Below are 16502 nucleotides of genomic sequence, written 5' to 3' on the forward strand. Positions count from 1 at the left end.
TTATAATTCATCTGCATGCAGGGCCTTCCTTAAAGGAAAGGGAATGTGGAACTTAACCCACCATGCTGGGTTGGCGGGTTTATAATAACGGATGTTAATATATACTAATCTATACTAATATTATAAAGCTGAAGAGTTTGTTTGTTTGTTTGATTGAACGCGCTAATCTCAGGACCTACTGGACCGATCTGAAAAAATCTTTCAGTGTTAGGTAGCCCATTTATCGAGGAAGGCTATAGGCTATATATTATCAACACATTTCTACGGGTGAAACCGCGCGGCGTCAGCTAGTGATAAATACTAGGGTCGCGGCTTAACGTGCTCTCCGAGGCTCGAACCCAGGTGGTAATTAGGTGTTCCGAAGCTACATAGGCTAACTAATTTCAATAGATAGGTATGTAATTGGCTGGCTTATTAATCTGAGGTAAACAGTAGGTAGTAAGTATTAGTATAGCGTGAATGGCAGAGCGCGGAAGAAGTGAATGATTAGTGGACACAGAGTAAAGATCATACAGATAGAGTTTGCAAGCAACGTGGTGAAACCCATAAAACCCCAAACGTCACGCGTCTCCTTGACATCCGCATTTACAAACTTTTTTCATAATTTGTATTTCAAAATTGACACTAACAATAATTATTACGTAAATTAATATAATCAATAATCAAATATCTAAATTATTATAATAATCGTATTTCTTTAGCTTTTGTAAACAGTTTTTGAATTTATTACGCCATTTTTCCAGTCCTCATACCTAGCAGTCTCATTAATGTTATGAGTTATCATCAGCTGTTCAACAGTTCCCTACAAACCCGCATTTGAATTTTGAGCAGCTTTGTAGGTCTAAAACTAATCCAAATCTCTCTACAAGGAAAGCAGCCCTTTTCCTTCAGCCAGTCATTAAAATTAGAATTTTTCTAATCACAAAAACTGATGTAACCGTTGAATTTTCTAGATATTTCCAGCAAACTCTTCCCTTGAAATCATCTTGAAATAAAAATAAAATAATCAAAAACAAACACACTACCATAAAAGTAGGGCCCGCTAGCGTCCCTTTCATCATGTAAACAAAACATTTGCTGTCTCTCTTTAGTTCTCGGCGCCTTCGAATCTTCGGGAGGCTTCGTTAGTGATACCAGTTTTTGCGCACTCAATCCCTACAAAACATTTTTATTGCATGCGAGATTTTTAAAAACACATTTTGTCGATTATTGGATGTGCCCCGACATGAATACATGGACTGGTGAAATACAATATTGTCAATCTTCTAAACTATTCTAACACATCAGAGAGATGTACCTACCACGTAATTAAATATAGCACTCCTTGTCTCACGCACTAAATTATAATTTATAGGCCTTTTTACCCAAATTTGTGAAGCAATGGTATTTTACATTTCTTACAGATACATGTATGTATTATGTAATTAGGTACCTATTCTCCATCTACACTAAAGAGGAAAATTTGTGTTTTTGTAAGTAACTCAAAACTACTAGATCGATGATTTTTTCATCAATAGAAAGCCACATTATCAAGGAGTAACGTGGACTACTTTATCTCCGTATTGAAACAAAACGGATGAAACCACGATATTATGCTAGTTATTAAGGAATTAAAAAGGAAAAACAACATACTAGGCCCGGAAAACGCACATCCGTCTTAAGTTTGTATTTTCTTCAATACTATATTTGTTAAATTCAACAACACGTAACTTTTATTATCATTTTAAATAATCACTTTATTTTAAAAATATTATCATCATTATTACTTTTAAAAGAAACTCCTTTTATCTGCTTTGCTCCCCTAAAAAAAGGGAAATTTTTCTACGCTTGCAACATATTCACGTTATTCTACCGATATACCCGTCTCTTTCTTCAGACGTCACATTGAATACTGCGATCCCATTGGTTGACCTGTAATGATTCTAGAACCATCGAGAGACATCGCCCGCTGATTGGGTCGATCTCGATCAAGGTAGAATATTCTCGGCCGCCGATTCGTTTAATATATAAGCGGCGGGCTTGCCGCGTAAACTCAGAATAATTCGAAATACGAAACAGTGAAGACGAGAGATCGGTGCGAACCGAAGTGAAGTTTACGGAGTTTTTAAGAAGTGTTTATTGTATTTATTACGAGTGTTGACAAGGACTTTTAAAACAAAATGCCAGCTATTGGAATAGATCTCGGTACTACGTACTCCTGTGTCGGTGTATGGCAGCATGGGAACGTGGAAATCATCGCCAACGACCAAGGCAACCGTACCACACCATCGTACGTCGCCTTCACGGACACCGAGCGACTTATCGGAGACGCGGCGAAGAACCAGGTCGCTTTGAACCCCAACAACACAGTCTTCGACGCCAAGCGACTCATCGGACGCAAGTTTGACGACCCAAAAATCCAACAGGACATGAAACACTGGCCCTTCAAAGTCATCAACGATTGCGGCAAACCGAAAATCCAAGTCGAATTCAAAGGGGAACCGAAGAAATTCGCTCCAGAAGAAATCAGCAGTATGGTTTTAACTAAGATGCGAGAAACCGCTGAAGCGTATTTGGGTACGTCAGTCAAGGATGCAGTTATCACAGTCCCAGCATATTTCAATGATTCACAACGTCAAGCTACGAAGGACGCCGGTGCCATCGCAGGTTTGAACGTCCTCAGAATTATTAATGAGCCCACCGCAGCAGCTTTAGCCTACGGTTTGGATAAGCATTTGAAAGGCGAACGTAATGTGTTGATATTCGATCTCGGTGGAGGTACTTTCGACGTCTCTATCTTAACTATCGATGAAGGTTCCCTCTTCGAGGTGAGGTCCACAGCGGGTGATACGCATTTGGGAGGCGAGGACTTTGACAACCGTCTAGTCAACCACCTCGCTGAGGAATTCACGAGGAAGTATAAAAAGGATTTGCGTTCCAACCCGCGCGCTTTGAGACGCCTCCGCACCGCCGCCGAGCGCGCTAAGCGGACGCTTTCGTCGAGTACCGAAGCGAGTATAGAAATAGACGCCCTGTACGAAGGAATCGACTTCTATACAAGGGTATCCAGAGCGAGGTTCGAGGAATTAAACTCAGATTTATTCCGTGGAACTTTGGAACCGGTTGAAAAAGCTCTGAAAGACGCGAAGTTAGATAAGAGCCAAATACATGACGTCGTTTTGGTTGGCGGCTCGACGCGTATACCTAAAGTGCAGAATCTGCTGCAAAACTTCTTCTGCGGCAAGCAACTCAACCTATCCATCAACCCTGATGAAGCAGTCGCTTACGGAGCAGCAGTCCAAGCGGCTATACTAAGCGGCGACACTGACTCCAAAATCCAAGATGTCTTGCTAGTCGACGTGGCACCTTTATCACTAGGAATAGAAACAGCTGGTGGGGTTATGACCAAAATCATAGAGCGCAACTCCAAAATCCCATGCAAGCAATCTCAGACATTTACAACCTACTCAGACAACCAACCAGCTGTCACCATCCAAGTGTATGAAGGCGAGAGAGCTATGACCAAAGACAACAACCTACTTGGAACTTTCGACTTGACCGGTATTCCACCAGCGCCGCGAGGAGTTCCAAAAATCGACGTAACTTTCGATTTAGACGCGAACGGAATCCTCAACGTATCGGCTAAAGAGAACAGCACCGGAAGAAGCAAAAACATCGTCATAAAGAACGACAAAGGAAGACTATCTCAAGCAGACATAGACCGCATGTTATCCGAAGCGGAGAAATACAAAGAAGAGGACGAGAAACAGCGTCAGAAAGTCTCAGCAAGGAACCAGTTGGAGTCATACATATTCAGCGTCAAACAAGCGTTGGATGACGCGGGTGAGAAATTGTCTGACGCGGATAAGAATAGCGCGAAGAGTGAATGCGACGAAGCGTTGCGTTGGTTGGATAATAACACTTTAGCTGACAAGGAGGAGTATGAGCATAAGTTGAAGGAACTCCAGAGGACTTGCTCGCCCATCATGAGCAAACTCCACGGAGCAAGTGGAGCTCAGCCTGGCCCAGGGGCGCCTGGTAGCGGACCCACAGTTGAAGAAGTCGATTAAATTAATTTGCGTCCATAGTCAGTATTGTTTGAATGTGATATTTATGTATAAAGACTGATTTATTTATTTGCTAGTATGAATGTAGGGTTATAATAACCCGTCGGTTATGCCTAAGAGTTAAATTTTAAGTTTAATTTAAATAAAAAAAACTTCATTTTTAATTTACTTAATAAACTTGGTTTTATTTTATTTCCTTCTATTCTAAAATATTATGAACACACTTTGAAATAGAGTTAATTTATATATATGTTTCCGTAGGAATACAGGGATAAAATATAGTCTATGGCACTCAAAAATAACGTAGCTTTCTATTGGTAAAAGAATTTTAAATTCGGTTTAGTAGATCTAAAGATTATCTCTACAATCTAACAAATAAACAAACTCAGACTCACAAACATTTAGTACGTATATTATAATATACTCAGAGGCGCAATTATCCGCCCACTTACTCGCGTCATATTAAAGTGGGCGAATAGGTATTGTGCCTCTGAGTATAGTAAGAGATAGATAAAAAATCAGTTAAATTTTGTAAATGCAGTGTACCTTCAATAAAGTGAATGCCTCACGAAGTTTGCTGTTCGTAGCTTTTTATGGTGATACAACATCCCCTTAAAAGGCTACTTTTATGTTGTTGTATGTACAGAATTAATTAATTCTAAATAGGCAAGATCATAGCAAGACTGACCTCTAACTAGAGGTGATCCATACTAGTTAACGCAAAATGGTAAAGTTACCTTACCTTGTTTGGTCTAAAACTTATACTTAAATCTATTTCAGTATATTCAAGTCAGTTACAATTTTTGGGCCTGAAACAGGGCTTACGAACAATCAAAAGCATTCATTATTATCAGCCCATTTTAAAGTGCCATTGCAAAGTCAGGTCTCCTTACTTACAGGAAAGGTGTGTGGAGCACCCACCACGTCACTCTAATAATGGGTTGGTGGGCTCAGGACTTTATATATTGAACGATTACTAGGATGTTAATCATAAAGACCGACTGCCTAACGTGTTTCCGAGGCACGGTAGAATACACCTTCCCAACTCCGGGAAGAAAATTTGCACACATACCCAAAACTCGAACCCAGGACCTCGTAATAAAGCCTCATAGGTTGCCACACTGGGTCAAAGGGGGCAGGTGTTGTCAATAGCGACGATTACATCTAAAATGCTAATAGATGGCGCTCAACGAAGCGATCAGCGCGTGGTTCTTTGGTGGCTACAAAAAGGAACAAAGTTGTATACCAAACACCTTCAGCTACTTGGCGCTAGATGGCGCTAGTATACTTTTCTATTACAATCAGCCTAAGCTTGAATTGTGATCAAACTTTTCAATTTATGCTAGAAACTTTGTACTAAATAAACCAAAACTATCCTGTCTTTCAAAGATGAACCAAACATACATAATAATTCTACTGATATTGTTTAGGCATAAGCAATATGAGAATTTTTAGCGATATTAGGACAATCGTATAGCTTTCCTAACTTTTTTTTTATTCCTTTTATGTTACCCCTTGACTACAATCTCACCTGATGGAAAGTGATGATGCAATCTTAGATAGAAGCAGGTTAACTAATTAGGAGGATGAAAAATCACACCCCTTTCGGTTTCTACACACGTCATCGTACCGGAACGCTTGGCGGTACGTCTTTGTCGGTAACTAGCCACGGCCGAAGCCTCCCACCAGGCATACCTGCACCAATTAACAAAACCTCAATTGGCCCAGCCCGGGATCGAACCCAGGACCTCCGTCTTGTAATTCCACTGCGTATACCACTGAGCCCCGGAGGCTGTAACTAGTAATATTTTACAAAAAAACCCTTAACAATTTTGTTTTACCCAGACCGGGGACTTGAACCTTGGACTAGAATATGCATATAAATTAACTATCCACTAAACCAAAAGCAAGGTAGGTACACCCCAAAACTAACATCCTAACTTCTAAAATTGAGATTAAATTTTCAAGATAAATATCCCTTTAACAATATTTTAAGCCGGACACGGGACTCGAACCTTGGACTTCATTATCCAGACGACCGAGGCAACACGTGGTATCTTCAATAACTAATTAATAATTGCAATGTAATTATCTTAATCCTGTATATGGCGATTGTAGCTCAATACTCTTCCTTTGTTCTTGCCAACACAAACACGTACTTCAAGTCACAGAATACAGATGATCCAGAATGAGTCTTTACAAGCAGCGTGGTGAAGCCGATGAAACTCATAAAAAATTATCTTGACATCTGCAAATACAAACTCTTTTCACATTTTGTATTTCAAAATTAAACACTAACAATGATTATGTAAATTAATATAATCTATACTATTATTATAAAGCTGAAGAGTTTGTTTGATTGAACGCGCTAATCTCAGGAATTACTGGGTCGATTTGAAAAATTCTTTCAGTGTTAGATAGCCCATTTATCGCGGAAGACCATAGGATATATATTATCCCCGTATTCCCATGGGGACGGGAACCACGCGGGTGAAACCGCGCGGCGTCAATAATATTCAATGATTAACAATAAAAAAATACTCATCCATCTTATTTCTTTAGTGATATAAATATTTAAAAACAAAAGACATTATTTTTCTTGAATAATATTAAAAATTACTGATGCGACGCTTCGTGTCGTACTGACTCGAGAATGTATTCGTTTTTGAATTTTGTATTTAGGGCGTCTACGACACTGTCGTGTTCCGTACGCTCTATCTGCCTATTATTGTTTAATCTGTGCTTCAAGTATAAAGGTGTTGGTCTCTTATCTGACTGAGATTATTGCGTTCAGGGCTATCAATGCGATTATATGAAACAAATCCATATTTATATTATACTTGCAGTCGCCTCGTGGTTCCTGTTCCCGTGGGAATTCCCTATGACACTTACAAATAACGTGACTTTCTATTGGTGGAATAATTTTCGAAATAGGTTTTGTAGAAGCAGGGATTACCGCCTTACTTACGAACTGTTTATAATAGGGTAGTTGACTCATATCAAATTTAATATCATCATCAATAGCAACCAATTTTCGGTTCACTGTTGAGCACGAGTCTCCTCTCAGAATGAGAGGGGTTAGGCTAATAGTCCACCACGCTGGCCCAATGCGGATTGGCAGACTTCACAAAAGAAAGCTCTCATATATAGGTAGGTTTCCTCACGATGTTTTTCCTTTATCGTTTGAGACACGTGATATTTAATTTCTGAAAATGCATACAACTGAAAAGTTGGGAGTGCAAGCCCCGGACCGAATTCGAACCTACGCCCTCTGAATCGAAGGCTGAGGTCATATCCACTGGGATATCATGTATTTTAAAATATGTTGTACATGGACTGAAAAATTGTGTATTTTATCTATATTCCGAGGCACAATTATCCGCCCACTTTAATATAACGCGAGTATATTAAAGTGGGCGGATAATTGTGCCTCTGAGTATATTTTTCCAAACGTTAAAAACGCCGCTGTCCATTTTGTGATGTCACAATGTTACTTGATGTACTAAAGGAATAAACGTCAAAATAATTAATCTATATATATATATATATATATATATATATATATATATATATATATATATATATATATATATATATATTTGATTGAATCTCAGGAACTATTGGTTCGATTTGAAAAATTATTTCAGTGTTACATAGCCCATTTATCGAGAAAGGCTATAGGCTATATTTTATCCCCGTGTTCCTACGGGAAATGGAACCACGCGGGTGAAACCGCGTGGCATCAGCTAGTAACTAATAATTTTGACAAACACTAAGCCGTTTGGATAAGATTTTAGTGTTTACGTGACGTAATTAATCGATAAAATATTGTATTATAACTCATTGTAACCTTGTCGCTCATGGAAATAATTCATAATCATCTCCTCTCATCTAAGAGAGGAGGGCTAGACCTGGGGATGTCTATAGTCTATAATGTTGTTGATTGCCCGGTGCCCACCAGCCAGCATTGAAACAGCGTGATGGGTATCGACTGATAATGAAAGATGAGCCATCACTGGTTACCCTATCGTATATCCACGATATCTAATCACAATTATCTACAATATCTCCAACAAGTATACAACTAATCTAATACTAGAACGCAAGTCTAACGCGCTGGATGTCACCTCTCGTGGTAAAGTCAACCAAAAATAAATATGATTGATATAAAGAGTTAACAATTGTTGGTTTTTGAAAAACAAAATGGTGAAAACTGAAGGAAACAGGAGTTACACGCCTGTTTTGAGACAGGTGAGTGTTCAAATCGTAATCGATTTATTTTTAACCGACTTCATAAAAAAGAGGAGGTTTCTCAATTCGACCGTATATATTTTTTCTTAGTTTAACCTAAGCCGATTTTAGTAAAATCGTTAGTGAACTGTGAGCGTCGGTTATAGATTACAAGTTAATATCTTCTTCTTCTTCTTTATCGACCCTTATTCGGCTCACTGCTGAGCTCGAGTCTCCTTTATGAATGAGAGGGTTTAGGCCAATAGTCCACAACGCTGGCCCAATGCGGATTGGCAGACTTCACACACGCAGAGAATTAAGAAAATTCTCAGGTATGCAGGTTTCCTCACGATGTTTTTCCTTCACCGTTTGAGACACGTGATATTTAATTTCTTAAAATGTACTACCTATTTAATAGAATTCTATTCTGACAAGGCATCTCCTGTTGGGAAAGAAAATGCATAGAAGATTTACTTCTTCTTCTAAGTTGTACCTATAGAAGTTTGATGTTCATTTTTAAACAGTAGCCCTAAATATTGTTATTTAGGGCTACTGTAATGTAACGAGTAATTTTATTAAAGTGCTTGTTTTTCAGTCAGGATGTTTTTTCTCGAGGCAAAAATTCGCCTTGCCCTGAGTTATTAAATAAATATATATATAATTTTAATTTTTTTTATTCTGTACAAGTTAGCCCTTGACTACAATCTCACCTGATGGTAAGTGATGATGCAGTCTACGATGGAAGCGGGCTAACTTGTTAGGAGGAGGATGAAAATCCACACTACTTTCGGTTTCTACACGACATCGTACCGGAACGCTAAACCGCTTGGCGGTACGTCTTTGTCGGTAGGGTGGTAACTAGCCACGGCCGAAGCCTCCCACCAGCCAGACCTGGACAAATTAAGAAAACCTCAATCAGCCCAGCCGGGGATCGAACCCAGGACCTCCGTCTTGTAAGTCCACTGCGCATACCACTGCGCCACGGAGGCCCTCAAAAATTCTCTGCGTGTGTGAAGTCTGCCAATCCGCATTGGGCCAGCGTGGTTGACTATTTGCCTAACCCATCTCATTCTGAGAGGAGACTCAACCTCAGCAGTGAGCTGATAATGATGAAAATTTGATCATAATATTTTCAAAATGTATGTCACATTTTATAAAACAGTAGAACGAGCTTTGCTAGATTTTGTTTCATAATTTTATTTTCACTTTGTAAAGGTTTTTTTGAAAATTTTTTTTTAGTAATCACCTTCATTGACAAGGTATTAGGCAAAACTTAATCCCAAATTGATAATTATGTTTTATAACTTACCATAATTTACAGCCAAAGGTTATAAATATCGGATTATAGCAATAAACAGGCTTAAAATGTTCTACTAGCAGACATTGAGACTTCGTCTGCGTAGAAACTCAAAACTTTTAATGAAAAAAACAATTTTAAATTAGTAACTTCTCATTAGTATACTCTATTGTCAGTGGTATAAGCGATGGATTTACAAGACGGAGGACCTGGGTTCGCTCCCCGGTCGGGCTGATTGAAGTATTCTTCATCTGGCTGGTGGGAGGCTTCCAGCGTGGCTAGTAGTAACTAGTGGTAATTTACTACTCTACCGGCAAAGACTTAGCGAAAGATTTAGCGTTCCGGTACGATGTCGTGTAGAAACCGAAAAGGGTGTGGATTTTCATCCTCCTCCTAACAAGTTAGCCCGCTTCCATCTTAGATTGCATCGTCACTTAACATCAGGTGAGATCGTAGTCGTTATCAACCCATATACGGCTCACTGCTGAGTTCGAGTCTCCTTTCAGACTGAGAGGGGCTAGGCCAATAGTCCACCACGCTAGTCCAATGCGGATTGGCAGACTTCACACACGCAGAGAATTCAGAAAACTCTCTGGTATGCAGGTTTCCTCACGATGTTTTCATTCACCGTTTGAGACACGTGATATTTAATTTCTTAAAATGCACACAACTGAAAAGTTGGAGGTGCATGCCCCGGACCAGATTCGAACCCACACCCTCCGGAATCGGAGGCAGAGGTCATACCCACTGGGCTATCACGGTTCTGAGATAGTAGACAAGGGCTAATTTGTCATTGAAAAAGACTAACTGCGGTACTTAACAAAGGATTGTAAGATTGACGCGGATTCAACTGACACTATCGCTACATATGTGTTATCTCTTATCACAGCTAATCTGATGTGAACTTGACGTTCAAAAGCAGATAATTTATGAATTTGATTTGACACCTTGTTGTTATGGCTACCGTACCTTTTATCTTTCTTTCCCGGTATTTCTAAGTAGGCATCCTAAATCCTCTTTGTTGGCGTACTTTAATATATAATACTAGTTTTCGTTCCTTGGATAAAATATAGCCTATGACGTTCACACATAACGTAGCTTTCTATCTTTGTATTTCTGGATGTACTTACTGAACCGATTTTCAAAATTCTTTTAGCGAATTATGAAAATCGGTTTAGTAGATTATCTTTATAATCTCAATTTTATAACATTAGTAGATGTAGATACTTGAGCTAATTAACAACTTTCTAGTATTAATACTCGTAGTATCTAACGAATAGACAGACAGACGTGGCGAAATTATATGGGTTCCGTAGTCAACACTGAACCTTTACAAAAAGTATATGTTTTTTTTTATTCTTTACAATAACTAGCCGTTGACTACAATCTCACCTGATGGTAAGTGATGATGCAATCTAAGATGGAATCAGGCTAACTTGTTAGGAGGAGGATGAAATCCACATCCCTTTCGGTTTCTACGACGTCGTACCGAAACGCTAAATCGCTTGGCGGTACGTTTTTGTCAGTAGAGTGGTAACTAGCCACGGCCAGACCTGGACCAATTAAGAAAACCTCAATCGGTCCAGCCGGGGATCGAACCCAGGACTCCACTGCGCCACGGAGGCCGTCAAATACATACAATACAATACATGTTTTCATGTTTAGTTATCATTTAATTACAGACACACCTCCGAAATCATAACATAAACGTAATCAAAGATTAATTGTTACAAGTCCCAATTCTTTGACCTACTACTTGTTGCATCAGAGTTAAAAGACGAATATTGTGTGGTGTTCCACAGGGTAGTATAGTAGGCCCATAACTATTGGTAATGTATATAAATGACATGTCTTTTAAAAGTTGAAGTCTGAGATATTGATGGGTACATAAATTTTAATATCATTGTAGATCAGAAAAAAACATAAAATCCTAGTATCTAATTTAGTAGTATTGTAATCCTTATCTGTACATGAAAGAAGTAAAGTCTTCCGACACGTTTGTCTGTCTATTTGTTCTTACTAGAATACTATTGATCGGATTTTCATGCCATTCCAACAGATTGAAGAGGAAGGTTTATGGAAACAATTTGTCAAGAATGTCAGTAAATTTGTTTTTAAATATGACGATAAATTGCAGGAAGAAAAAATCAAGCTACTTGAACTTTCATTTTAGAAGCCCTTCGAGATATAACAAATCAATGATTGTGGGATATTCCTCATTTATAGATCTACAAAAAAATCCGCAATGGCATAAATCTATCTATAAAGAATTCTATCTTCTGAATCTATTTGCTGATGGATTTAGTCGTGGAAACATGGTAGTTTATGAACGTCAGTTCTTTTAATATACGATTATATATAGAAAGTATCATCAAGGTTAATCTGGCATTTCAGTAAGTCAAGGCAAGTCTTTTTATATCTGTGATTAAAACAAAACACTTGGTTACTAGGCCGCGATTTATTTGTCAGATAAAGGAATAATTATTGCCTATACGATTGTCAAACCTACTTCCTAATCGATAAATCGACACATATGTGTGACATAAAATAACGTCCGTCTTATTTTAGTTTCTAGGTGAGGTTTCTTTTGTTGAATTTTAAATATTCATTCACTTCATAGATCTTTGATAATTCCGTTAGTGTGTAGTTCAAAAGTTTTTAACTTTAAATGTTAAATGTGTTACCCGCTCAATGGCTGTTTCCATAAGTATGTTACTCGGTGATTATACAGCTTTCAATATGTGTAAGAATTTTTAAAATCGGTGGACTCTTTACGTCAGAGTTTTTGCATTATTTTATCATATTACGTATTAGCTGTCGTGGGTTTTTTGAAAATTTTTAAATTTGCTCGATCGATTAAACTGAACTCTGATTAGATTTTAATCGTATGTGCCAAGGTACAATTAGCCGTCCTATACATTGTACACTGATTTAATCGTTAGATAACTAGAATAACTATGTCGTGAAATATAGATTTTAGTGATAATCTAAAAATCGCTTTATCTAAAAGAGTCATGATGGCCGGAGTGGATATGACATTTGCTTTCGATTAGGAGGGCGTAGGTTCGAATCCGGTCCGGGGCATGCGGCACCAACTTTTCAGCTATGTGCATTTAAAGAAATTAAATATCACGTGTCTTAAACGGTGAAGGCAAAACCCGCATACCTGAGAATTGTCATAATCCTCTACGTGTGAAGTCTGCTATCGGGCCAGCGTAGAATATTAGCCTAACCCAATTCATTGTGAATGTAGACTCGTGCTCAACAGTGAGACACCACTTCGGTCCTGGTGATTATAATTAACATCTGATAGTTATTGTTACAAAATTATTCACTCTCACCAGCCCGCCTCAAAACATCGTGGTCTAAACTGGTGAGATGCATATCATCTCTCCTATAAGGGAGGGAGGTCTAACCCTGTAATGGACTATTTAAATAGTTTGATAATAATGATAATTTGAATAGTGGTAACGCAAGGTTGATCCACAGACCTTCTCCATTGTTGATATCTCGAGATGAGTGCACCTAGTAAGTGTAACGTGATTGCTTTAATCTTATCGTCACACTTGAGTCTGACGTGTTTGTCTCAGAAATCAGGTTAACATTGTCTTCTGTCACCACCAAATAGACATACTCTCCGAGGCAGGGGCTTAACTTCTTCTAACTTGCTAACTCTGGGTTGAGAATAAATGAAACTCTGAGTTAATGACAAATTTTTGGAAGAAAGGAAAGCTTAAGTAATATTTAGTTGTCAAACCCAGGACCTCGCTATCTGAAGGTCGGCTAACCAATGGGCAAAGGGGACAGTCAAACTTTACATATAACCATTACAAGAAACTCTCGGCAATAGTTAAACCGTCACTTGTTAGTAGTAAAGCTGTTAGCTACTTATTTCTGCAAGTACTTTTCGTCTCTCAATTATATTTTTAATGCTTTTAATTTAATTACCGATCATTAAGTCCTATTTCTTGAATAGTGTAAGTAATTTAATCACCTTCAATTTAAGAGTACAGAAGCATTTTATGAGACGCCCCAACTTAGATTTTAATAATGCTTCCCATCAGGCATGTTTTCTAATATTATAAAGGCAAAGTTTGTATTTGTTAGATCTTCACACCGCAAATTACTGTACTGATTTGGCTGAAATTTAGAATGGAACTTGGGAGCTTTTAGAAACCCTGCTGGAATTTTTAATACCAAGAAAAACTCTTTTCTACCAGATTTCTAATGGCTACCTACCCTTCTGTCTCCAGTGCTTCCTGACAGCCAGTGTGGCGGTGAACATCATAGCGCACGGCTGCGTCATCGGCTTCTCCGCCATCCTCATCCCGAGCCTGCGCCGCCCTGAATCTCACATCCAGGTCACCACCAGCGAGGAGTCATGGATTGGTACGTAGTCCCATTTAACCCTAATGCAGACGCCCCGCGGTTTCACCCGCGTAGTTTCATTCTCCGTAAGAAAACGGGGATAAAATATAACCTATATTACTCTCTGATAGTGTAGCTTTCTAGTCGTGCAAGAATTTTCAAAATCGGTCGAGTAGTTTTTGAATTAAATCTTAACAAATTAAAAAAAATCTTTGTTATTTAGATTTAGACAAAGATGCTTTTGCAATTTGAGGCTATTGTAAATTCCATCTTCACACAAGAAGTGGAATTATAATTTTAAGTTTCTAATAGGTATACCTCGGTAATATTTAAAATTGTAAAGAGAGATTATTTTCAAAGAGCAAGGGTTGAGTTTCTCGCTGGCTATTCTCATAGTTAAACTTGACGTTTCAACAATACGTGAAACTAGACCTATTTGACATTATCGAGTTTTAATATTAATTTGACTGCACCCTGTCCTCTACTGAGGTTAGGGATCATTCATCATAGACGCCATACCTATACTTATAAAAATAATTATTATGGAATTTGTTAGGCGATACGTCACATATTATTTTATTGGTCTTTTTACAAAATAGTATGTTTTTTTAAGGTCTGAGGTTGATGTCTTTATTCTGATGGAGCTACTTAATAAAAGGCACTATCGTGTCAAACACTAATTGATTGTTAAAATATGTTTCAGCATCCATCGTTGGCTTCGCGTTAATCATGGGGAACTTCATCATCACGCCCCTCATGGATACATGGGGCAGGAAGAAGTGCCACCTGCTGACCACTGTGCCTGTCCTCACTGGCTGGTTCCTCCTCCTCCTGGTTAACAACGTAGCTGGTTTGATCACCGCACGATTCCTGCAAGGCATATCCATGGGTATGCTCGGCCCCTTAGGTTCAATTATAATAGGAGAAATGACAGACCCCAAAAATAGGGGTGCATTCCTAACAAGCGTATCTCTTTCTTTGACAATTGGAGTATTGTCCACCCACTCTATGGGCACTTACTTTAGTTGGCAGCAGAATGCTTTAATATGCTCTTTCATCACGTTCACGAGCCTACTCCTCATAATATATAACCCTGAATCTCCTTCGTGGTTGATAGCCAAAGGCAGGTTTAAAGAAGGAGAAGAAATCTTCTTCTGGTTAAGAGGAAGGAATGCAGAACAAGAAGCTGAACTTGAGAACATGATCGCTGCTCAAAGGATGAACAGGAAATCCAGTGTTAGTGAAGAACAATTGCCGTTGAAAATTAAAGTTAAAAGATTCTTCGTGTATTTAAAGGACACGTCGAAAAAGCCAGAATTCTACAAACCAATAACGATCATGTTTCTGTTGTATACGATGTTCCAATTTGCTGGAATCAACGTGATAAGTTCTTACGCTATGGATATAATTCACCAAGTGGTGGGGCCAACAGCGAATGCGAAATTTTTAATGGTCCTTTTGGATGTGGAGAGACTTATTTGTAACATTTTAGCTGTATTCCTCATGAAGACGTTAAGAAGAAGGACATTATTGTTTAGCAGTGGTGCTGTGTGTGTGTTGTCTTATATAGGAAAGTGTTTGTATGTGTACGCGAAACAAAACAATAAGTTACCATTCGATAATGAACTGATACCGATCTTATTAATTGCTTTATACATGAGTTCTTTAACAGTTGGTATATCTTCAATACCGTTTGCGATATCAGGGGAGATTTTCCCTTTAGAATATCGAGGATTAGGGGGCGGAATTAGTGTATTGGCTTTGTCTTTGAACTTTTTCATAGCTGTGAAATCTTTCCCTATCTTAACTCACTCTATAGGATTACCTTCGACTTATCTATTGTACGCTGGGATTGTAGTCGTATGTTTAGTTGTTATTTATTTCATGATGCCTGAAACTAAAGACAGAACCCTCCAAGAGATTGAGGACAGCTTCAGAGGCTTGTCTCGCGCAGACCAAAAGAGTGCGGAACCACTTAACAGCTATACGAATGGTGAGATGCGGCGATGCAGTTCCCACATACTGTATTAATTATGATATTAATGATGATGAAGAGATTTAGATTTCCTATATAGGAGAGAGAATAATGAATATAGACAGATATTAGAAGGAGATAAATCATGAAATAACTGCACTGCAGCATTAAGTGTTTGTAGGCTAACGTATTTATTACTTAGATAATACAAAGAACTTTTAGATGCCGGTTTTAGTCAGTACAAAAAAACCTGCAGATCTATTTAAGTTTTAAATTTCATGATTAATTGTTGCTTGCATGAGTTTTAGTGTGTTCTAATATAGCATTTCCCTTATCGTCAGAGTATTTAAAAGTTTAAGGACCTGAAGGCACATAAAAGTGGTTTACATTAAGGTCACGTATACTTTATTCATGAAGTAGGTTTTAAAGTAGGTAGGTAACATTGACGTCTAAATTTATGGAAAGTTGCGTGAATTTGTTTACAAGTTTAGAATGACATAAAGAATCAGACATTGTTTATGCACTACTTGAACGAAGTGTTGTGATTATAAAGACTTTATGGTGCAATATGGGTGCAATAAAGATT

At 38.3% G+C, this 16502-nt stretch overlaps 2 protein-coding genes across 2 annotated transcripts; both read left to right on the forward strand.

Annotated features, from left to right (window-relative positions):
- The first annotated feature begins 2027 nt into the window (after nucleotides 1-2027).
- Nucleotides 2028-4223, forward strand: LOC112051390 (heat shock protein 68). The gene has a single exon (XM_024090003.2). The coding sequence runs from the start codon at nucleotides 2160-2162 to the stop codon at nucleotides 4047-4049; it is 1890 nt and encodes a 629-aa protein (XP_023945771.2). The 5' UTR covers nucleotides 2028-2159; the 3' UTR covers nucleotides 4050-4223.
- A 3930-nt stretch (nucleotides 4224-8153) lies between these two features.
- LOC112051392 (facilitated trehalose transporter Tret1-like) lies at nucleotides 8154-16422 on the forward strand. Its single transcript, XM_024090004.2, has 3 exons — nucleotides 8154-8297; nucleotides 13827-13962; nucleotides 14645-16422. The coding sequence occupies exons 1-3, from the start codon at nucleotides 8250-8252 to the stop codon at nucleotides 15970-15972; spliced, it is 1512 nt and encodes a 503-aa protein (XP_023945772.2). The 5' UTR covers nucleotides 8154-8249; the 3' UTR covers nucleotides 15973-16422.
- Nucleotides 16423-16502: the final 80 nt, after the last annotated feature.

The sequence above is a fragment of the Bicyclus anynana genome, chromosome 25 (assembly GCF_947172395.1).
Source record: "Bicyclus anynana chromosome 25, ilBicAnyn1.1, whole genome shotgun sequence".
In the NCBI taxonomy this organism is placed as follows: domain Eukaryota; kingdom Metazoa; phylum Arthropoda; class Insecta; order Lepidoptera; family Nymphalidae; genus Bicyclus; species Bicyclus anynana.

Coding starts and splice junctions, on each gene's coding strand:
- LOC112051390 (XM_024090003.2), top strand. CDS start 2,160: ATGCCAGCTATTGGAATAGATCTCGGTACTACGTACTCCTGTGTCGGT.
- LOC112051392 (XM_024090004.2), top strand. CDS start 8,250: ATGGTGAAAACTGAAGGAAACAGGAGTTACACGCCTGTTTTGAGACAG. Junction 8,298..13,826: donor ACACGCCTGTTTTGAGACAG/GTGAGTGTTCAA, acceptor TTCTGTCTCCAG/TGCTTCCTGACAGCCAGTGT. Junction 13,963..14,644: donor CAGCGAGGAGTCATGGATTG/GTACGTAGTCCC, acceptor AATATGTTTCAG/CATCCATCGTTGGCTTCGCG.